The 23,069-nt window shown below is 40.2% G+C and overlaps 2 protein-coding genes across 2 annotated transcripts; both read left to right on the top strand.

Annotated features, from left to right (window-relative positions):
* Window positions 1-1,907: 1,907 nt before the first annotated feature.
* LOC127789702 (putative receptor protein kinase ZmPK1) lies at window positions 1,908-5,402 on the top strand. Its single transcript, XM_052318655.1, has one exon. It carries the CDS (start codon window positions 2,830-2,832, stop codon window positions 5,200-5,202), a length of 2,373 nt encoding a protein of 790 aa, XP_052174615.1. The 5' UTR covers window positions 1,908-2,829; the 3' UTR covers window positions 5,203-5,402.
* A 5,379-nt stretch (window positions 5,403-10,781) lies between these two features.
* On the top strand, window positions 10,782-22,687 carry LOC127790475 (protein RETICULATA, chloroplastic-like). The gene is made up of 7 exons (XM_052320003.1): window positions 10,782-11,986; window positions 12,089-12,187; window positions 12,713-12,933; window positions 13,139-13,208; window positions 13,447-13,526; window positions 21,007-21,071; window positions 22,207-22,687. Exons 1-7 carry the CDS (start codon window positions 11,456-11,458, stop codon window positions 22,398-22,400), a joined length of 1,260 nt encoding a protein of 419 aa, XP_052175963.1. The 5' UTR covers window positions 10,782-11,455; the 3' UTR covers window positions 22,401-22,687.
* The last annotated feature ends 382 nt before the right edge of the window (window positions 22,688-23,069 follow it).

Genomic DNA, 23,069 nt, shown 5'->3' with positions numbered 1-23,069 from the left:
GGCCCCCCCGTCTTTCAAGCCAGTAAAGAAAAATCTACTCTTCCATCGTTTTATCGAGGTGGGGTTATCAACTATGAACTGACGCTGATTGAGGGGAGAGAAGGCGAACTGAGGTTCAATTTTACTAATGGGGATTATCTTGAACATCTGAAAGAAGAGTTGGGCGGTAGGGTTAATGTCTCGAGCTCGACAACAGAGAACGAAGGTAATTAGGCACCTCCAGCCATTGGGAGTCAGCTGAGAGGGACATAACCCCACGACAGAGAATACCTCAACTAAGAGGGCCGCCAGGGGAAACCTGAGGCCGGCAACGAGGGCTTGCTCGTACACGGTGATACAACCATAGAGGGCCTAGTGAGCCCTTAGATCTCGGGGTTCACTGTACCAATACTCATCATGAATAAGGTGATATTTTCTAAGGAGGGGAAACAACTCTTTCTTAGTTATGGTAGAGTGGTCCATGGTCAGATCCTCGAGTAAGTTTCCTAGGTTGGGATCACTACTCACATGGGACTCCGAAGAGGGATGAGGTAAAACTCTTTCGGGTCTCCTAAGTTTTTCAGACCTACGAAATGGGCCATGAGAGGGACTGGATAACTCGATATTCAATTCCTCGCTACTAGAGCTAGTTTTGGAGGCTTCAGACTCAGAGGAATAAGAGGAGGAAGACATGCTAAAATTACGAATAAAAATAGCCAAGAAGAGACCACTGACCAGGAGAATGAAGGTAGAGATCAGGGAAGGAAAACCACAACTGGGCTCGAGTCTAAGGGAGCTCAGTAAAGTTTAGCCCGGGAAATCTCGAACTACGCTTGCAACAAAAAAAGGCCAAAGAAACGGGTCAGTCAAATTAAGCCTTACTTTGAAGTCTATTTTGTTATTATTAACAAAATAATAATAATAATAATAATAGTAATAATGGGAGGGGGGAAACCCAAGGGTCGGCCATGGCCGACCCAATTCTCACCCATATATATATTTATATATAAAGTTTTGGGGCAAGGAGCCGAAGGGGGCTCCCCAGGGGAGCTCAGCCCCGCCTGGCGGGGCCGAGCTCGGCCATGGCCGAGGAAGCTCGGCCCTGCTAAGATCTGGCGAGGTCGGCCTCGGCCGCGGCCAAGGCCGAGGTCGGCAAGCCGCCTCAGCCGCGGCCAACGCCTGGCCAGGCCGACCTCGACCAGGCAATTGCCTGGCCAAGGAAAAAGATGATTTTTTTTTTAAAAAAAAAAAATCAAAGAGGAAAAAATAGGCGAGCAGTAAAAGTGAAGGAAAAATAAATAAAAGAGTATGGGAAAGACTAACCTCAAGAAGTTGGATGCTTGTCTTAAAATGATACTTGTGGGGTGGGGCCTTAGGGCTTATACAGAGGGGACCCAAGGGGGTGAAAATTCAAAATGACGAATGTTTCCCTCCAAGCGAATCTTTCCCTCCAACCAAGGACCCCTTGTAATCTCAAGATAATAAATGGGGTTGTTAGGCATTAATCTTATGTTTAAAAACACCCTTGGGCGTCTAAGAGAGAATTTACGATCAAATAGCCTCAGAAATTAAGCTACTCCTCGACCCAGCAAGATTCTCAGCTCGGCTCAAAGAGTGGGAGGCAAGTGATGTGGCACCACTTGACATTACCAAAATACCCCCACGCGCCAATAGTCTTACCCGCCACGTGGATCGCTTGAGAGACTGACACGTGGCAAGTCAACAATTCGAAGTGGAGCCCGAGAAACCTGGCCCGGGCCGCAAGACCCGTTCTAGCTTGACCGAGATCCTCGGGAGTCGTGCCCCCGCTCATCACAGGTTTATCTCGGGTACCCCATAACGGGTCTGCATATAAAGGACAAGAGCCCTCGCCAGGTAGGCCCAAGTTCCACAACTCTTACATTTATTACGAGTTGCATTTATTCTACTGATTTGAGCGTCAGAGTCCACCCCGGGGGACCCTAGTCCCGCCACTCCGTTGTCTTGTAGGTCCTATCACCGAGGTCCGACATCGCCAAGTTCGAGGTCCAATTCCCGAGGCCCATTTGCAGAGGTTGCATGTGATGGTCGGTCCAAAAACTATCCTCAGTTGCTATCTTCAGCAACATGCATGATGGTGAAATATGACCGCCATGAAAGCATCTGGTGAAGCTCCTAATAAACTGACCTGATCGCACGCCTATATTGACTTCTGGCTTGCACCCTGAAGTAAGTCTTGCAAGTACCCTAGTGTTTGCATTTGTTTTACTTGACCAGCCGAAAGTCAGCTTCCACGTTGGGTCCATGGACCGGTTCATATGGGTATTTAGTGAATTTATGCCGTCATTGCAGAATTGTGGACAAGTCTGTTAAGATTGAACCACATTACCAGTTTCTTTTTGTCGTTTTATTGTGATCTTATATCCTATACCTTACATCCAATCCTCTCTTTCTCTGACATTTTCTCCATGCACTGCAGGTTGTTCTTTTTTCTTTTTTTCTTTTTTTTGTTTGGCTAATAAAGCATTGCAGGTATTAGAATATGTACCTCGTGATTCTCTATTCCTCCATGTGCACTGGTAATTTTGAACTCATTGTCTATTAAATAGTCCAGATGATGTGGCCAACAATAAAATAAAGAAAACATAACAAATAGACCATAGAAGATTGAACTAAGATTGCATGTCACAGATACATCCAAAACCATACATGAATTATTTGAGGTTGATGGTTGAAATACCTTCACTAGATCCTCCTCCTATCATCAATAAAAAATTATGAACCATCATCATCAAAAAGAGTTCCCTTGTGTTGTATATACTACCTTGCCCTGGTTTATTTTTCTGAAGACTAAGCCTTTCAGAAGCTGCCATGGAAGTTTGTGTCCTTCTAGTTGTTGTACTGTATGCACTTGAAGTTTCTTGTGCAGAGGCAGGGGGACGAGGCTTGGCAAGCTTAAGACTTGGAAGCTCCCTATCTGTGGAGGAAGAAGGTGATTTCTTGATTTCACCAAGTGGTGCATTTTCAGGCGGATTCTATAAAGTGGGTACAAACGCCTATTGTTTTTCAATCTGGTTCACCAATTCTGTGAACAAAACAGTTGTCTGGATGGCCAACCGAGATCAGCCGGTTAATGGGATAGGATCTAAGTTAACACCCCACAGAAATGGCAACCTCCTCTTGACAGATTCTGATGGTTCATTTGTGTGGTCAACCAACACATTCTCGGAGCAGTATGTGGAAGTTCAGCTGCTTGAAACCGGGAACTTGGTGCTGATCAACCAAAGAGAAAATATCATCTGGGAGAGTTTTGATTTTCCTACAGACACTATCCTTCCAAACCAGCCCTTCCTCAGGAATATGACCTTAGTGTCCATGAGGAGTCCTGGTACTTACTTATCTGGGTACTATAACTTCAAATTTGATGATAATAATGTACTGAATCTCATTTATAATGGACCTTTAGTTTCAAGTGTTTATTGGCCAGACCCACAAAAAACTGTCTTTGTTTCTTGGAGGAACCCTTACAATAGCTCCAGACTGGCATTTCTTGATGATTTAGGAAGTTTCCATTCAAGTGACAACTTGAATTTCAAAGGATCTAATTTTGGAGTTGGTCTGAGGCGGCGTTTAACGTTGGATTATGATGGGATCTTGAGACTCTATAGCCTGGAGGAGTCAACCGGGCTCTGGGAGATATCATGGTGGCCTGGCGGTGTTGAAGCTTGCACGGTTCATGGACTGTGTGGAGCATATGGTATCTGCAGCTACAACCCTTTGCCCACTTGTTCTTGCCCTGATGGTTTCTCCAGATATGATCCTTCTGATTGGACCAAAGGCTGCTCACCTCAATTCGATTTGAATTGTAATGCAACTGAGCTGGATTTTGTCATGGTTCCAAGCACAGACTACACGGGGAATGACTTGGACATGGGTGTCACCGGCATCAGCTTTGAAGCATGCAGGAAATCTTGTCTGAATGATTGCAATTGCCAAGGTTTTGGGTATTCGCTGGATGGACAAGGACATTGCTCGCGCAAAGGGAGTCTCCTAAATGGGGATAGGAGGCTGGATTCTGCTTCATCAATGCATATAAAAGTTCGAAGAGGGGCAGTGATCCCACAGGCAGAACAAAGGCAAGCAAGAACTAACAATAGCTTGAACTGCTCAGCTGCAGAAGTTATGCTTTTTGATGCTGTTAAAAAATATGGCAAATCGAAAGAGTACATGAAGTACCTAATTTCATTTGTGACTATGGTTGGAGTTATTGAAATGGTCTGCATTGGTTTAGGCTGGTGGTTTTTTCTTCAAAAGCATGTCCATGAGGAACTGGTGAATATGGGCTATATTGCACTAGCCATGGATTTCAGACGGTTCACATTTTCCGAGCTAAAACGGGCAACTCAGAACTTCAAACAGGAGATAGGAAAGGGGGGATTTGGGACAGTCTACAAAGGAATTTTGAACAACGAGAGGGTCGTGGCAGTGAAGAGATTGGAAGGCATTTTGCAAGGAGAAGCTGAGTTCTGGGCAGAGGTGAGTATCATAGGGAAGCTCAATCACCAGAATTTGGTGAAGATGTGGGGCTTCTGTGCTGAAGATGAACAAAAGTTACTGGTTTACGATTACATGGAGAATGGTTCTTTGGACAAAATCTTGTTTTCAGATACATCCAAGACCTTGGATTGGGACCAGAGATACAACATTGCCCTTGGAACAGCAAAAGGCTTATCCTACATTCATGAAGAGTGCCTGGAATGGGTGGTCCATTGTGATGTCAAGCCTGAAAACATACTGCTAGATGATAAGCTTGAACCAAAAGTCGCAGATTTCGGCATGTCAAAGCTTTTCAAAGACGATGTCGATTCGGGTTTCTCCAGGGTCCGGGGCACTAGAGGGTATTTGGCTCCGGAATGGATGAGATTGAAGAACATTAATGTGAAGGCAGATGTGTACAGCTATGGGATTGTGGTGTTGGAACTACTGACTGGGAGGAGAGCATCTGGTTTCCAGCTGCAGGAAGGCCATGAAAACGAGCACGACCATTTGGTGAAATGGGCGAGGGAGAGGATCGAAAGAGGACGGCTTGGAGAAGTGATTGATCCAAGACTACTGAACTATGACAATGATGGTGAGAGGCTGGAGAGGTTGGCGAGAGTTGCTTTGCTGTGTGTTGGGGAGGAGCGCGATTCTCGGCCGGCCATGAGCGAGGTGGTGCAGCTTTTAATCGGATATAATCAATAAAGGTGAAGAATCTTGTACATTAAAGTAGTCTTTGCTCTTGTAGATATTCGTTTTGGATAATGCTACACCCACGAATTGACAAACTATTTTAAATTACAAGTTTAACTCTCAACCAAAATTACAATTAAGACTCTGCTCTCACTCTCTCTTTTACTCTCAGCTCTCACATTCTTTCACTTTCTCTCTCTCAAGCCCTTGCGAGTTGCAGTCTCCCTCCCCCCACTCTCAAACCCACTCTATCTCTCCCTCATTATCTCTCTCAAACCCCTGCGGGTTGCGGTGTCCCTCATCGTGGTTGTAAAAGACAACGTTTATACATACATTTATATATATTTATATATTTTATTTTTTTCTATTGTTGTTTTTTTTTTTTTTGCTTATGTTATTTTTTTATGATGATTTAGCTGTTGAAATGAAAATTAAAAAATATAATTTATTTTAAATTATGAAAAAACATAATTTATTTTGATTGTATATTTGACAATTGAGTAAAAAATATTGCTTGTGTTATTTTTGCTTATTTCATGCTCCGTTATTAATTTTTCTTCAATTTGAGGGTATTAATTAAATTATTTAATTTAAATTATTTATTTATAAAATTATAAAATTTGTGTAAAATAAGATTAATATTTTACTTAAATCAAATTGGAGTAAAATTACTTGGTAAAATTGGAGTAGTGTAAAATAAGATTGGAGTAAAATTAATATTTTTAAGATCAAATCTAATATAATTAGATATATTCTTTTATTATTTTACTATTAAATATAATAACAATTTTTTCTTATTATTTTACAATCAAATTTAACAACAGCAATCTTGATAGTTGTCATTAAAAATATTAATATTAATATATATATAATAAGATCACACAAAGTAATTAAATATTTATTTTCTCATTTAAGATCACTTTAAATACCAACTTATTGCAACAACATCAATTATATCCTAAAATCATCTCTTATTTTGTATTAAAATTATATTTCTTAAATAAAAAAAAAAACATAATAGAGTGGGTGAAGTTTGGGCGGTTCGAGCAGCTTGAGGGGGGGCGAGGCGGTGCGAAAAGCAATGTGGGGGGCGGGCGATGATGGTTAGTGGTCGGTGGGGGGTGACGGCGACGGCGATGGCGGGCGGTGTTTGCAGTGTTAGCAAGGGAGACGGCTATGCGAGCAGGGGGGCAATAGAAGGCGATGTTGGCGAGAGAGACGACAGTGGAGCCATCTTTGGGTGAGGCGGTGCAAGAGGCTGTGTGAGGGCCGGGCGATGGTGGTCAGTGGTTAGTAGGGGGCGACGGCGATGGCGATGGCGATGGCGAGCGGTGTTTGTAGTGTTAGTAGGGGAGATGGCTATGCGAGCAGGGGGGCGACAGTGGGCGGTGTTGGCTAGGGAGACGGCGGTGGAGCCATCTTTAGGCGACGGCGGTGCGAGCAGCAGTGGTGGGGTTGACAGCGACAGAGGTGTGAGAGCGATGTGGGCGGCAGACGCTACACCCGAATGGTGGGTTTGAGAGAGATTGGGTTTGAGGGGGGGGTTTGAGAGAGAAATAGTGGGAGAGAGACACAGTGAGAGGATGGTTTTGAGAGAGAAGAAAGAGAGAGAGTGTGTGTGTGGGTTTGAAAATGGGCGGGTAAATATAAAATTAACTCAAAATTGAAACTAGATTATTGTGAGATTTTGACACTAAAATCTCGCGATAACTTGGGTTTGTCAATTCGTGCGTCAACTTGTTCGTATGTGTAGCATTATCCATTCGTTTTCATGATTTTTTGAGGTAATTGTTTGTTGGATAATGCTAGACAGACGAACTCGGCGACAAACGGATTGACAAACGGGAAATTATATATCGCAGCCCATGAAATTGCTCTTCACAGCCCACACCATGCAAAATGCTTCACCAAATTTAAAATTCCCATTTTAGCCCCCACAGGCGTAGTAGAAAGAAGAGAGAGAGAGAGTGGATCGACTGCCATGGCCGACCCACACACACACACACACACACACACATATATATATATACGCATACACACAATTCCATGGCCGCGGCTATGGAAGCCGACCCACCTAACGACCGTCGTAGAGAGAGAAAAAGAGAGAGAGAGAGTGGCCAACCCACACACACACACATACATATATATACACACACACACACACACACACATATATATATATATACACACACACACACGCATGGCCGCGGCCATGGAACCTAGCCATGGTAGCAGTCGGGGAACCCAACGTTCCCCAACTAGGGGGGATGGTGGCGGCATCGCGGCTGATGAAAGCAGCAATGCTGCCATCGTCACCGGGATGGGGAGGGGTCGGGCGGAGGTTTCAAAAACCTCCTTGCGGTTAGGTTCCATGGCCGTGACCATGCTTTCGTGTGTGTGTATATATATATATATATGTGTGTGTGTGTGTGTGTGTGTGCTAGGCTGGGTTCCATAGATGCGGCTGCCATAGTTGCAGTCATACTGTGTGTGTGTGTGTGTATATATGTATGTGTGTGTGTGTGAGTGTGTATATATATGTGTGTGTGGGTTGGCCATAGCAGCCGACCCACACTCTTTCTCTCTCTCTCTCTTCTCTCTGCTACGACTTAAAGCCATTGTACAGAGAAAGAAAGCGAGAATGTGTGGGGAGGGGGCTAATGGCGATGGGTCGACAGCCATGGCTGCAGCCCGTGTGTATATATATACGTATGTGTTTGTGGGTGTATGTGTGTATATGGTGCGGGAGAGAAAGAGAGATGTGAGACGGCGGTCTAGGGTGGTTGGAGGAGATAATGGATTGTGGGGCTAAATTGGGAATTTTAAAATTAGTGAAAAATTTTGCATGGTATGGGTTATGAAGAGCAATTTCATGGGCTGTAGATAGAATTTCCCTTGACAAACCCATTTAAATTACAATTTAACCCTCCAACCAAAATTACAAGTTTAACCCTCAGCTCTCAATCTCTTTTTTACTCTCACAGCTCCTACTCTCTTTCACTTTCACTCCATCTCTCAAACCCACTCTATCTTTCCCCCATTCTCTCTCTCAAACCTAGTTGTAGTGTCTCCCCCCTTACCCTGTCTCACACCCACTCTATCTCTCCCTCATTCTCTCTCTCAAACCCGATTGCAGTATCTCCGCCCTCACACCCTATCTCAAAACCACTCTATCTCTCCCACATTCTCTCTCTCAACCCTTTGCAGGTTGCAATGTCCCCTCTCCCAACACACCGTTCTTGCACTGCCATCGCCCAAGGATGGCCCCTCTGTTGTCGCCCGCCGTCGACCCCCCGCGTCTCTTTCGGACCACCACTGTCAAGCCCCATCACAATTGTAAAAACAACGTTTATATATATATATATTTATAAATATTTTAATTTTTTGCATATACATATATACATTTATATATATTTATATATTTTCTTTTTTGCTGTTTTTTTTTTTGCTTCTATTGTTTTTTTATGGTGATTTACGTGTTGAAATAAAAATTAAAAAATATAATTTATTTTGAATTATGAAAGAACGTAATTTATTTTGATTGTATATTTGACAATTAAGTAAAAAATATTGCTTGTGTTATTTTCGCTTATTTCATGCTTTGTTATTAATTTTTCTTCAATTTGAGGGTATTAATTTAATTAATTAATTTAAATTATTTACTTATAAAATTATAACATTTGTGTAAAATAAGATTAATATTTTACTTAAATCAAATTGGCGTAAAAGTACTTGATAAAATTGGAGTAGTGTAAAATAAATTGGAGTAAAATTATAATTTGGTAAAATTACTTATATCAGTGTAACATGATATCGGAGTAAAATTAACATTTTTAAGATTAAATCTAATATAATTAGATATGTATTTTTATTATTTTATGATCAAATATAACAACAATTTTTTTTTTATTATTTTACAATCAGATATAACAACAACAATCTTGATGATTGTCATTAAAAATGTTAATATTAATATATATATATAATAAGATCACACAAGTAATTAAATAATTTATTTTCTCATTTAAGATCACTTTAAATACCAACTTATTGTAATAGTATCAATTATATCTTAAAATCATCTCTTATTTTGTATTAAAATTATATTCCTTAAATAATAAAAAAAACATAACAGAGTGGGTGAAGTTTGGGCAGTTCGAGTGGCATGCAAGGGGGGCGACGGCGATGACGCCATCCTTGGGCGATGGTGATGGGAGCAGCGATGGGGCATTCCTCCCTCAAGGCCGAGAATGAGATAGAGAGAAAAAGTGGGTGAAGTTTGGGCGACGGTTGCTCACAATGGTGGGTGGGGGCTAGACGGTGTGGGGGGCGGGCGACGGTGGTCAATGGTCGGTGGGAAGGGGGGGTGACGGCGACTGCAATGGCATGAGTGTTTGCGGTGTTGGTAAGGGAGACGGCTATGCAAGCAGGGGGCGACGGCGGGCGATGTTGGCGGGGGAGACGACGGTGGCGTCATCTTTAGGCGACGACAGTGCAAGTAGTGGTGGTGGGGTTGACTACGACGGAGGTGCAAGAGCGGTGTAGGGGGCGAACGTTGCACTCGCAGGGGTGGATTTGAGAGAAAATGGGCTTGAGGGGGGGTTCTGTGAGAGAAAGAGTGGGGGAGAGACAAAGAGTTTGAGAGATGATGGTTTTGGGAGAGAGATAGGGGCTTGAAAATGGGTGGGCAAATATAAAATTAATTCAAAAATATTTGGAGCAGGTTTGTCAACCCGTATCCATATTTGTTAATTAAGATATAGTTTAGAAAAATAAGATATACAAAACATCTTGTTTTTTATTGTATTTATTAAATTTATTTAAAAAAATTATATAACTTTTTATTTTAAATTTTTTAAATAAAATTATCTCTTTTCTTTTTTAAATAAATTATTTTATATCTTATAAATAAGTTGATTTCAAAAATCAAAGCAGAATAGCTGTTTGAATTTTGTAGATGTACTTCTTAGTTAATAATCACTAAAGGCAAACTAGAGGTGACAAATGGGCGGGGCAAGCGAGAGGCAGGCCAAGTCGGCTCGGCCTGGCCTGCCTCTCGCTTGCCCCACAAGGGAGGTGGGTGGGACCAGGCAATGAAAATTGGGGGCCTGACATGAGCTTATAGCCCTTAATAAATGGGCCAAGATGGGTCAAGCCGGACTATTTTGATGGGTCATCTCTATTTTTGGTGGGTCGAATCGAGTCACAGGCCACAAAGCATTAGCCCCACCCATTTGGTACAATATCAAGTTGGCCCGACTCGTTTACTATAGTATCAAATCGAGTTGAATTGGATTAGGAGGTGAGTGGGCAGGCTCATGGACCACCCAGCCCATTTGCCAACTCTAGGGCAACCTTGTGGCGGCTGGCTGTTGCTAGCCAAGCCACCACTCACATGCAGCCCCTAGATGCCCCCACACGCTTGAAATTCCTCCCACGTGTGAAAGAGCATTTATATGGTGCCACTTCGATGTTATAGCCGAGGAACATCCACAAAGGGCTCTTAATTGAACAAAAAAATAAATCTACAAGTTGTCTGTGTTAATTACGAGGAACTCTTCTTTGACAAAAGTAGAGTTGTTTTCTTTAACTGAAATATTATGAATTTGAATCGTGCTCGTTAACTGACTGAGAATGCCCTTCTAAAGGTGAGATCTGCTGGGTGGTTTGATGAAAAAGGAAGCAACTTTGGCTGCGGCTAATGCAAAGAGCAAACCCTAAAAGATTCCCACACGCATGGAGTTGCTATAACACGTGCGAGGACCGCATAAATACCCAGATACCGCCGCTTGCTCTGTTCCAGGAGAGAGAGAAGATCACCTAAGCAGAAAGAAGAGTCCAACGTCTCTTTTTCTCTCTTTGTATCTCTCTCTCTCTGAGCTTCACTCCAATTATTTTCTCTCTTTTTTCCCTTCATTTTCCCCTTCATCTTCCCGGTTGGATCTCCTCACAGATTCTGGGTTTGGATATTCTTCATTCAACTACTGTCTCTCCTTTCCACCGTTTTCATATATTTATTTTACTAGAAAGCTACAGAGAAGCAGACCGTTTCTCCGAGTTTGGATACTCTCTTTACTACTGGCTTTTGATTATCTTGAATTAATGTTAACTCTCTATCTCCATTAGTCTATCATTTTGATTAGTTCCTAGGATATTCATATTGGCTAGATCTCAATCACTGTTTTGCCAGCTGATTATTTCAATTTGCTGTGCAATCTGTTGACAACTCTTAAACATTTTTTATCTGAGACTTGGGAAAGGGGCCATGGCGCGTTGTTTATCGGGCATTGGGTGGTCACTTTACGTTCGAAATGGGAGTTTGATGATTGCTAATGGTCGAACCCTAAGCTTTTCAAAGAACAGTATGCATTTTTTGTATATTAAGAGGAACCAGAGACTTGTGGTTATGAGTTCGTTGAATTCAGAGGTTGAGCCCCAATCTGTTATTGCAACGACGGTTGTTCCAAAAGAAGGTGAAAGTGGTTCTGTTGAGAAGGATTTTGGGGTACTGAAAGCGAATTATGTACCTGGCATTGATGGCGAGGATGTTCTCGGTGGTAACGGTGGCAACGGGAAATTCCTAGGTGGTGGTGGAACCGGCGGTGGCGGGGGAGGTGATGGTGGTGATAATGAAGGGGATGATAAAGAAGAAGAGGAGTTTGGGCCAATAATGAAGTTTGAGGAGGTGATTAAGGAGACTGAGGGTCGAGGGGCTAGACTTCCCATGGACATGTTAGAGGCTGCAAAAAGCATTGGGATCCGCAAAGTTCTTCTACTTAGATATTTGGACTTGCAGGTATTAAGCCGTTGCATGTTCATATATGTTTAGCAACTTTTTTACAAGGTTGTGCTATTCTGTTCCGTTGTGCTGCAATGACCAGTAGTCTTATATTTCCAGGGCTCGGCATGGCCTCTAAGCTTTGCGATGAAGTCATGGTCTATGTTTCGGAATCGAATGTTGGCTGATCCATCCTTCCTCTTTAAAGTTGGAACAGAGGTTTGTTAAGCTTGCTCGATAGAGTTTTTGTGAAAAAATGAATCTGTAGTTAGTAGATATATAGTGGTGCTTGATCTGCTTGTCATAGGTAGAGGTTTGTGCATATATAATACACCGTGTACAAGTAATCAGTCTTCTACGATTTCATCTACTTTTTGGCAATATCTAAAAATCATCCTTGTGCAAATTACTGATTATGTTCCTATATTTCACAGGAAAATATTTAATACAGAACACGAATCAATAATATGATTTAAACAATTTAGAGAGAATTGATGTAAGAAGTTGGGCTTCTACTTTTTATATATGCTTTGATTCCATGGCTTCAAGATGTGTGACTCCATGGACCATCTAAGTAAGTTATATCTGTGATCAACATTAATTTGTTGCCAGAGAGCATAGTTGATGATTGTGCTAATTTTGTGGTCTAATTCCTAAGAAAGTAGCACACTTGTTGTCACTAGTTTACCTCGCTGCAGATTGAGTTGTAAACTTACAAACTGGTATAATCTAATACTGGTGCAGATTGTTATAGATTGTTGTTGCGCTACATTAGCAGAAGTTCAGAAGAGGGGGGAGGACTTCTGGGCAGAATTTGAGTTGTATCTTGCAGATCTATTGGTTGGGGTGGTAGTTAATGTTGCTTTAGTTGGGATGCTAGCACCTTATGCTCGTATTGCAGAACCATCTGTACAAAAAGGGGTTCTTGGACGTATGCAACATGCTTATGCAGCCCTTCCTAGCAGGTTGTTACTGCCCACCAAGAATATCCATAGTATTATATTATTAACTTTGAAAGAAAAACAAGGTTTTCCACCTGTTGGATCTTGATTGGTTGCAATTCACTTAATCCAGCAAGATGATATAAAAGATGACATTCATCACATTTCTTCTTTTAATATTTGCAGCTTTAGATGATAGTCTTAACAATTCAAATATTATTATATGCAGCGTATTCGAAGCTGAAAGGCCAGGTTCTAGATTTTCCATGAAGCAAAGAATTGCTACTTACTTTTTCAAGGTAACTTACCCAAAAGGATATCTGATGTAACTGGATGTCATGGACCATATGTCAAAGAGGAGTATGGATGGAAGCATATATATTTTCAATTTCTGGTGCAAATGTTCTATTTTTATTCCTAACATTTTGCTTATATGTATACATACATATCTTGCTTCCTTAACTCAACTCTGGTGGAGTTTTCCTGTGTTCATTTATTTCCTGCAGCATATAATTGATCAATGTGCTACATTTTCAGGGAATCATGTATGGATCAGTTGGATTTGCATGTGGTCTTATAGGTCAAGGATTGGCTAATTTGATAATGACTGCGAAGCGGTATGCTCCTTTCCAGACATGTTATGCATAAATGTTCATTTTTTTCTTCAAACCTCATAGCTACATTCTCTATGTTGGTTGCTTTATCATCCATATGGGTGTTATACACAATGTAAATTTTGGAAATGCCCTTCATTGTATCAATTGTCTATGCTAGAAGTTGCTATATTGTTGAGTTCTTGAGTATCGATTAAAGGCAAGAAGATCAACAGGGAAGGGAAGATTGATTCCAATGAGAATATTGATGCAAAACTTCTCCTTTGTTACACCTAGTGTAGAATTCTTAGAGAAATATGCCTCTAAGGAATGAATAGGGAAGCCTGTAAATTCCCACACTTAATAAATGATACAAGCCACTTCTTTAAATACACAAGCTACCTAAAAACTAGGAATTTAAAATACAAAAACAACATTCAAAAACAAACAAACAACAATAGATTAAGGAGAGAATTTTTCTCCTAAATCTTAGAAATAGATGTAGATTTATCTCCTTAATAATCTGTTGTGTATCTCCTTATCTCATACTCCAAAAACATGACCATGCATGCACACACACAAGATCAATCCAATCTCATGATGCTTAACACGCCCCCTCAAGTTGGGGAGTGGATGTCAATCATCCCTAGCTTGCTTGCCAGAGTTTCAAATTGAGCACTAGGCAGCCCTTTGGTAAGTAAATCTGCTACTTGTTGAGTGGAGGGAATGTAGGAGATTTGGAGAAGCCCAGAATCCAATTTTTCTTTAAAAAAATGTTGGTCAATTTCAATATACTTAGTCCTATCATGTTGTATAAGATTATGAGTAATGCTAATGGCTGATTGATTGTCCCCGAAAAGTTCAATAAGTCTTTGCACCGAAGCTTTTAGATCTTTTAGAATAATTTGTAACCATAACAGCTCACATACACCAAGGGACTTGGATTGGAATTCAGCCTTAGCACTAGATCTAGCCAATTATGGGAAAGATATAAGGCCTCAGAGGTAAACATCCTTGAAGTGTACCATCCGCTTCATATTTCACATTAAAAATCCATCTGCTGCCCACTGGTTTTACCCCCTTGGGTTTAGGTACCAATTCCCAAGTATGATTCTTTTGAAGTGCCCTCATCTCTTCTAACATAGCCTCCTTCCATTTGGGATCTTTAACCGCCTTTTCCATTAATTTAGGAATAACAATAGCATCCAAAAAATCCATCTGCTGCCCATTGGTTTTACCCCCTTGGGTTTAGGTGCCAATTCCCAGGTATGATTCTTTTGAAGTGCCCTCATCTCTTCTAACATAGCTTTCTTCCATTTGGGATCTTTAATAGCCTTTTCCATTAATTTAGGAATAACAATAGCATCCAATGAAGTAAGGAAGCCTATATGTTTTTGGGATAGGCGATGATAGGACAAATAGTTGGCTATTGTGTGTTTTGTACAAATTCTAACCTCTTTGCAGATAGCTATGGGTAGGTTTAAGTTTGTTGAGTCAGGCTAATGAGGTGAGGGGTTAGAGGTGCTGGTTGAGCCTTCCTCATGATGGGCCAATGTTCTAAAACACATTAGGCGCTAGTCGAGCGCCAGACTGGGGGCCTAGCGCCTAGGATGCCTAGGAGGAGCCTAGGCAGACTGCTTTTTTTTTTAAGTTTTTAATGTATTTTTATGTTATTTTCAGATAATCAAAGTAAAAAAGACAAATGAAACTTATATATATTACTATATTATATATATATATGTGTGTGTGTTTATATATATAAACAATATATACATATATATAAACTGGGGTGATGGCTAGGGCGGAAGAAGAACAACAGAGACGATTGGCGATGACGGCGGCCAAGAGAGACGAATGGAGCGATAGCTAAGGGAAATCGGGAAATCAAGGGCTAAGAGAGACGATTGGCGGCAACGGTGGCGATGAGAGAGAGCTTTCAAAGAGGCGATTGGTAGCGACAACAAGAGAGAGAAATTGGCCTAGGCATTGCCGACGACCGGTTAATCGGATTGGCGCCTAGGGAGGCCAATTAGCCTATATTCGTGGCGGCCAGGGGCCACTTAATGCCTCAGCGACACCTAGGCCGATTTTTAGGACACTGTGATGGGCAACTTCCAAGCTAGGATCAATGGTTGATGCTGGTGGTGGCTACGGCTCATCCATGGACTCTTTTCTTTTGTACACAAACGGTGAACCCTTAAATCTAATAGGAGTTGACAGCTTAGGCATCGCTTGTTCATCATAATGCAGTTGGGATACATGCATAGGGGCAGTAGACAGAATGGGATCATTAGGGGGTATATCAAGGGCAAGAAATAGGTTCTCGAGCTCTAGATCAATAGGTCTAAGGGAATTTTCCTGCTGTCCAGATGAAGAAACTTCAAAGAAAGATATTTTCAAGGAAAGTCACATCTTTTGAGAGAAAAAACTTTCGAGTGGTTGGATGGTAGCATTTATAACCCTTTTTGGTAGGAGAATACCCAAGAATAACACACCTAAGAGCCCTAGGATCCAACTTGTCCCTATGGCCTTTGGGTATGTCTACAAGACTAACACACCCAAATAAATACCCTAAGAGGTAAGGAAGAATGGAGAGTAAGGTCTGGGAAAAAAGTTGCTAACTATTGGAATGGACTCCTATTTTCCAGCACTTTAGAGGGAACCTTATTTATAACATAGGTGGCTGTTAACACAACTTCTCCCCAAAAATTTTTTGGAACATGATGATGATGAAGGAGGGCTCGGGTGACATTGAGAAAATGTCTTATTTTCCTTTCGGCTACTCCATTTTGTTGTGGAGTATCAATACAAGAGGATTCATGAATAATACTCTCTTGTTGGAAGCACTGATGCAAGTGATTATTAAAATAATCCCTTGCATTACCAGTCCTAAACTTCTTGATATAAGTGTCAAATTGGTTGTAAATCATTTTGCAAAAGGAGGATAAAACAGTCCCAATGACAGTCTTATTTTTTAGAAGGAATACTTAACACATCATACGAGTACAATCATCAATAAAATATATAAACCATTTTTTTCCAGAACAATTTGCAATCTTAGATGGACCCCAAACATCTGAATGAATTAGATTAAATGGTTGAGAAGAAAATTTATTGCTGATTGGATAAGAAACCTTATGATGTTTTGCCAAAATACATTCATCACATTGGAAAATGCTTGGATCTAAAGAATTGAACAAAGTAGGGAACATTTGTTTTAACAAAGCAAATGGGCATGATGACCTAACCTAAAATGATGCCACCAAATAGAAGAGATATTAGAAGCAGATTAAGATAAACAAGCCGTCCCATTCTGTTTTCCTTTAGAATAAGTCATGTCCTTCCAAGATATAGAGTCCATTGTGCTCCTTAGCCACGCCAATCATCTTCCCTAAGTCCTTAGCCTGAAACTTACACATGTGATGAGAAAAAACAGCAAAACAGTTCAAGTCCTTAGTTTGTGTATAGAAATCAGACTTGCTGTCAATTTGGAACATGAAGAACATTATCAAAGGGCAGCCAAGGGTTAAAAGAAACTGTGCCTTTTCAGAAATAGGCATTGATGTTCTATTTGCAATGGTAATGTGTTTAGTGGTTTTAAAAGGTTTGTTGGTATTTTATGGACTTCTAAAGTTATATATTATTGATAATCAAAGCACTTATTTATATAACTTATTTAAAACAGAAAAAGCATAAAAAAGTTGTATAAATAAGTGCTTTGATTATCAATAATATATAGCTTTAGAAGTCCATAAAATACCAACAAATGGTATCAAAGCATATTTTCTTGAGGGACTTGTGAGTTGAGAGAAACCAAACATAACCTACAACACAACCTTCAGAAATGGAAGTAGAGATGGATGCTGATGTCGACATGTCTAGGGCTGAGGAAGAAGAAGACCCAAATGCTAAGGACTTGGAGGAGATGAAGAAGTCAAGGAGATAGAAGAGGAAGCTGGTGCCCTTCACAAAATGCAGGCCAAATTTGAAAAGGAAATGGGCACTATTCAAGATTCTTCTGGTGGGTCTGCTACATAGGCTGAGAAGGAAGAAGTGGACTCTTGGTCAATATATGTTGGCAATGTTGACTACACATGCATGCCGGAGGAAGAGTTATTTTAACTCTACTCAAAATCATATCCATGCATATGCCCAAAAAAATGCCTATGCCCCATAACCATACCTATACCTTATAACCATAAACCATTAAATGCCCATATGCCTATATCCAAGACATGCCAAAATTAAAAATTTACATTTGTAGCCTCAAAGTCAAGGAGGAGTGTTGAATTATGACTTAAGATATTGTTAATTCTAGTTTGAATAAGTCAAGTGTTAGTTAGATATGATTTGAATAAGTCAAATATCAGTTAGACTATGATTTGTTATTTATGCTATTTTGTAGGAAAATATTTTCTGATTTGTTAGCAGATTATTCTGCAGATTTGTTGATCTTTTGCTGAAGGCAAGTTCATGATTTTTGTGAAAATATTGGGAGAAACTGCAACATACAAATAGGCTATGGCTTTAGCCTTCCTTGTCTTCCTCTCCTTGTGAATCTTTATTTGGTTCACAATTGGATTGGCCGGCAAATCAACGTAATCTTCCTCAATTGCTTCCCAAAGATCCTGTGCCTTGAGATGGACTTTCATTTTAATAACCCATACTTGATAGTTGTCGCCACCAAATATCGGTGCTGCCGGCATTCCGTGACTTGATTCTGCTTCCATCTTTGCAGATTGTTGGCTTGAATTTGAGTGTTTGTGAATATGTTTTTTTGGTTTCTCTCAACTCACAGGTCCATCAAGAAATACGCTTTGATACCATTTGTTGGTATTTAATGAAGAAAGAAGAAAAGGGAAGGAACATACAAGAATAGATTGGGAGAAGGGATGAAGCTAATTATTTTATTGAGCATTGATATCCCTTATTTATACAGCAAAAGATCAACAATCTGCAGAATAATCTGCTAACAAATCAGAAAATATTTTTTTACAAGGTTCATAGGTGTCAAAAAAATGTAAACAAGGGGTCATATGGTCTGTGGCTCCTCAATCAAGGATCCACATGTTATTCCTATCAGATTTAGGTAAAAAATCCCATAAGTTAGTGATTTACCTTGCTGTACCAGTGAGCAAGATGCTCCATCTTGGAATGTCTTGAGGAAGGCTTTTAGCTTGCTTAATTCTTCTGGGTTTAGCTGAGTAGAATCTGCCTCAGTTATGCCCCCTTTATCTGCAACCTCCTCAGCTTGTTTGTTGGATATATAACTCTGAGGTTTCTTGTTCTTGAAGCCTCCAATTCGGCTTGAAACAACTTCTTTTCCATGCAACTTGAAGCATGTTTCCCTAGAATGCTGTGGCTTCTTACAAAATGTACACCGTTGCCCCTCACAGTTAGTCCCTTGATTATGAACAGCTGGTTTTCCAAATTTAGTTCCTCCTTCTTTGTTGCTGGTCACAAGAGCTGATCCTTCAGTGACATGTTCTGTAAGCATAGCATCTTCTATTCTCTTCACTCCTTATGATGGCAAAAACCTCATTTAGGCTAGGAAGTTTCTCCTTACCCAAAACTTGAACCCTAACCTGATCAAACTCAGGGCTAAGACCTGCTAAGAACTCAACAATTCGGTCCCTTTCAAGCATCTGATTTAGGGTGGCAGCATCCTAACTATCCTCACTACAAACCATCTTTAGTGTTTGATATTGATCTAGTTCTAGCCATAACCCTTTCATCTTATTGAAATAATTTGTAACTGATAACTGACCTTGTTTTGTGGCACTTATCTTAGTTTTTACCTCAAAAATCACCCACGCATCCTTGACCTTAGAGTAAGTTTGCTGGACAGTTTCTCATATCTCCCTTGCCGTGCTCAAGAACATGTAGTTCTTGCTGATTTGTGGTTGCGTGGTGCTCCAAATCCATGACATGATCCTGGAATCTTCCACATCCCATGTTGTGAAAGATGGATCCTCCTTCTTAGGGGGTAATCCGGTTAGGTGGCCACCTTTCCCACGACCCTTAAGAAAAGTTTTGATAAGCTGGGCCCATTTGGAGATAATTTCTCCCATCTAGCTGTTAGGATTGATGAACACCCAGTAGTTCTCCTCCTCCATTAGATACATCAACTGAACTGATGTCTTCATAAGTCATGGTTTGGGCTGTTGTTTTTGAGATATCAGACATGGCTTCTGATTTGAGTAATAGGGTTTTGGCAGAGAATGGGTCTTAGAAGAAACAATGCAGACTGTGAAAGATGAAGAAGAACCGATGAAGGAGCAATGGGCTGTGCTATGAAGGCCCTTGGATATGAAGAAACAAAACCGATGAAGGGCTGTGGTCTGTGCAATGAAGGCACTTGAAGAAAACCAAAATCAATGAAGGGGCTGCAGGTTGTATCAGGCTAAGATCAAGGCTCTAATATCATGTAGAATTCTTAGAGAAATATGACTTTAAGGAATGAATAGGGAAGCCCGTATATTCCCACACTTAATAAATGATACAAGCCACTTCTTTAAATACACAAGCTACCTAAAAACTAGGAATTTAAAATACAAAAACAACATTTAAAATACAAACAAACAACGATAGATTAAGGAGAGAATTTTTCTCCTAAATCTTAGGAATAGATGTAGATTTATCTCCTCAATAATCTGCTGCATATCTCCTTATCTCATACTCCAAAAACATGACCATGCACACACGCACACATGATCAATCCAATCTCACGATGCTCAACACCTAGTTATATTGGCATTTTATCACAATGAAGTTTGGGCTGCTACTAATTAAATTATGTGTAACCTATGGCATTCATAACTTGAACTTGCCAATTTTAAGGAATACACAATTTATTAAAATTTTCCTGCTTGTCTCTTTGGTTTATTTGAAAGCCGTAATATGATGAATGGACCAAAGGATCACTGTGCTGCAAAGGTAGCACAAAACTTTTTCACTGGATATCTCGCACCTAACTTGCTAAGTCATATATTCACATTCTCACTGGTTGTTGCAGTTGTTAAACCGTCTTGTATGATTCCCTGAGGGCATTAGTTGGAGCAGTATATTATCTTCATCTCAAATTGGAAGGGACTATCAAACCCCTGTCAATGTAGGACACTACCTCTTTGTGTGCTAAAGGTTCTATGTTGCTGGTGCAATAGCAATGGCGTAGTTTGATTGTGTTGGTTGTTTAGAGTTACAATCTTGATGCATTGATAAAGCCCATGCACAATGTATATTCATTTCTTTTATCTACCTTGCAGTATAAAGATCCTCTTGCTTGACTAAAATTATTGTAGCTTTTATATTTTTTAGCTACTATAAATTATACTGGCAGAAATTCTCAAATTTATTTCATATACAAGTATATGAAGAAACTTTGGGAAAATGAGCTGCTTGGTTTTTTCTTTTCTCTCAAAATTTCTATGATAGCAAATAAAATTTCTTTTATGTGTGTTTGTGTGTGTGTGATTTCTCATCATATATTCTTCATTCATATCAGGAGCATAAAGAAATCAGAAGAGGACATACCTGTTCCACCTCTCATAAAGAGTGCAGCTCTTTGGGGTATGCTTTGCTTGATCTTTTATGATCTTGTTTACGGTTCTTGAACTCATTCTCTAATAATCTTCAAAACTAAACTTTGGATTCCAACAGTTAATTTGGATGTTACTGGGTTTACTGGTTTCTGACCTTTTTTTTATAATCCATCAGTTCACTCCAATAGCTTTCAGCATCAGATGAACATTTGAAGAGTTGGTGGGCTTTTTTTGTTTTGGTGAGGGCGGGGTGGGGTGGGAAGCATGCATTTGTTATTTGCTTTTTTCCAATCCCAAAACAGCTTGGCTCTTTGAAAAAATCATTCTCATATTATTTTCATTTTTTACAGGAGAAATTTTGGGAGTCACTGAAGCATTTTTTTTCATTTTTTATTGTTTTCTAAAATTGGGGTATTCTAAATCTTCAAAAGCAACTTTTGGAACTAGCTCATCGAAAGCATTCCTTCGATTTCATATGGTTTCAAAATATAAACAAATTCTAAATTGTAACCATGTGAACCTCTTTGACTGCCTAGTAAAAGACTTCACTGCCTACTTATTTTACCAGAGTTTTCTTGGGGAGGAACAAACACTGGATGCTTGTGGTATATTGCCCAAGATCTGATAGACTAATTGCCATGTTCTAGTGCTTATAAGTCGATTGTCCCTACCTAAATCTGGAGGCTTATGTGGCTTTGATTGTGACATCTGGTGAGGCAAACTGTGGAACTATACAATTTAACAATAATGTTAAAAATAGTTAAAAGTATTATAGAAATCTAGGTAGCACCTTGATGGAATATGAGCGAATCTTTTGTTTCTATATTACAAACATGCTGATGATCATCCATTTAGAGCACACTTACCAGGGGATTATCTGACGCCTTTTCTATTTGAAGAATGCTAGGTTCTTTTGATATGGAGAGCATGGGCACTTAACCTGTGCCTTTCGCTACTTATTATATTGTTTTTCAATGAGCTTCAGTGCTTCACCATGCAATTCCTTATCCAAGTACAATCAGGACATTTAGCACCTTGACTTCTTTAGCATTCAACAATAACATATCAATCTTTTGTCCCACTAATGGGGTGGGCTTGACCTCTTTAGCATTCGCTAAATCAATATCTGAGGTATTTTTTTCTTTGGCTTTGCCAACATGCAGGTGTTTTCCTAGCTGTTTCCTCCAACACCCGCTATCAGATTATCAATGGATTGGAAAGGTTAGTAGAATCGGGTTCTTTTGCAAAGCAGTTTCCACCCATTGCCATGGCCTTTACAGTTGGGGTGCGATTTGCAAACAATGTGTATGGTGGGATGCAGTTCGTCGACTGGGCAAGATGGAGTGGGGTGCAATAACTATCCCGCTTCCTTGTTTCTTTGAATGAAGTTTGTAGCAGAGAAATAAGACTCACCTCGCCCTCTCTTGTAACTCCAATTTAAGTAATGCTAGCAACCTGTTATAACTGAGATTGAACAACCGTTAATGGCAATTTCTGTATTTGCCCTCTCCTAATGTTGTGATATTTTATGTTGAATGGTGGAGTCACCTCCATATTTTTAATCTACTCCGAACTTTATTTTTAGGTTGCTCCTTTGTAATAAAAAGGTTATGGATTCAAGTTATGCAAACAGTCGTTTCCTCATCCTTGTAAAGCAGAAACTTTGTGTACTTGTGACACCTTGCTGAACTACCCTTAATAGCCCATTGAAGATGCCAAAACTGCGGAGTCCCTGCTTTGGGTTTGGTATCTATAGTCAACCCAGGTCAATCTACTGGACCTGCAATGTTGGCCTCTTCTTGATCATGACTGGTCTGAATTTGGTAGCATTGTCACCACAGAACACAAGATTCACATCTTCCCAACACCTGTTTGTAAGGCTATGAGCAGTCCTGAACCACTTTGGTTATTTCCTTGAAGCCATGGACCACTTCCCTGGTTTCCAGAGGATGTAAAACACTACTCTTCCATTAAAGACCTTTAGAGTTTAACTAAGTTTTAAGCACAAGTCACTAGCATCTGTCGT

This window comes from Diospyros lotus, chromosome 14 (assembly GCF_014633365.1).
Source record: "Diospyros lotus cultivar Yz01 chromosome 14, ASM1463336v1, whole genome shotgun sequence".
Taxonomy (NCBI): Eukaryota; Viridiplantae; Streptophyta; class Magnoliopsida; order Ericales; family Ebenaceae; genus Diospyros; species Diospyros lotus.
This window is presented reverse-complemented; position numbering and strand designations above follow the sequence as displayed.

Excerpts from the sequence above, each read along its gene's own strand:
- LOC127789702 (XM_052318655.1), top strand. The coding sequence starts at position 2,830 with ATGGAAGTTTGTGTCCTTCTAGTTGTTGTACTGTATGCACTTGAAGTT.
- LOC127790475 (XM_052320003.1), top strand. The coding sequence starts at position 11,456 with ATGGCGCGTTGTTTATCGGGCATTGGGTGGTCACTTTACGTTCGAAAT. Across the intron at positions 11,987-12,088 it reads TTAGATATTTGGACTTGCAG|GGCTCGGCATGGCCTCTAAG; the intron begins GTATTAAGCCGT and ends TTATATTTCCAG. Across the intron at positions 12,934-13,138 it reads TATGCAGCCCTTCCTAGCAG|CGTATTCGAAGCTGAAAGGC; the intron begins GTTGTTACTGCC and ends TATTATATGCAG.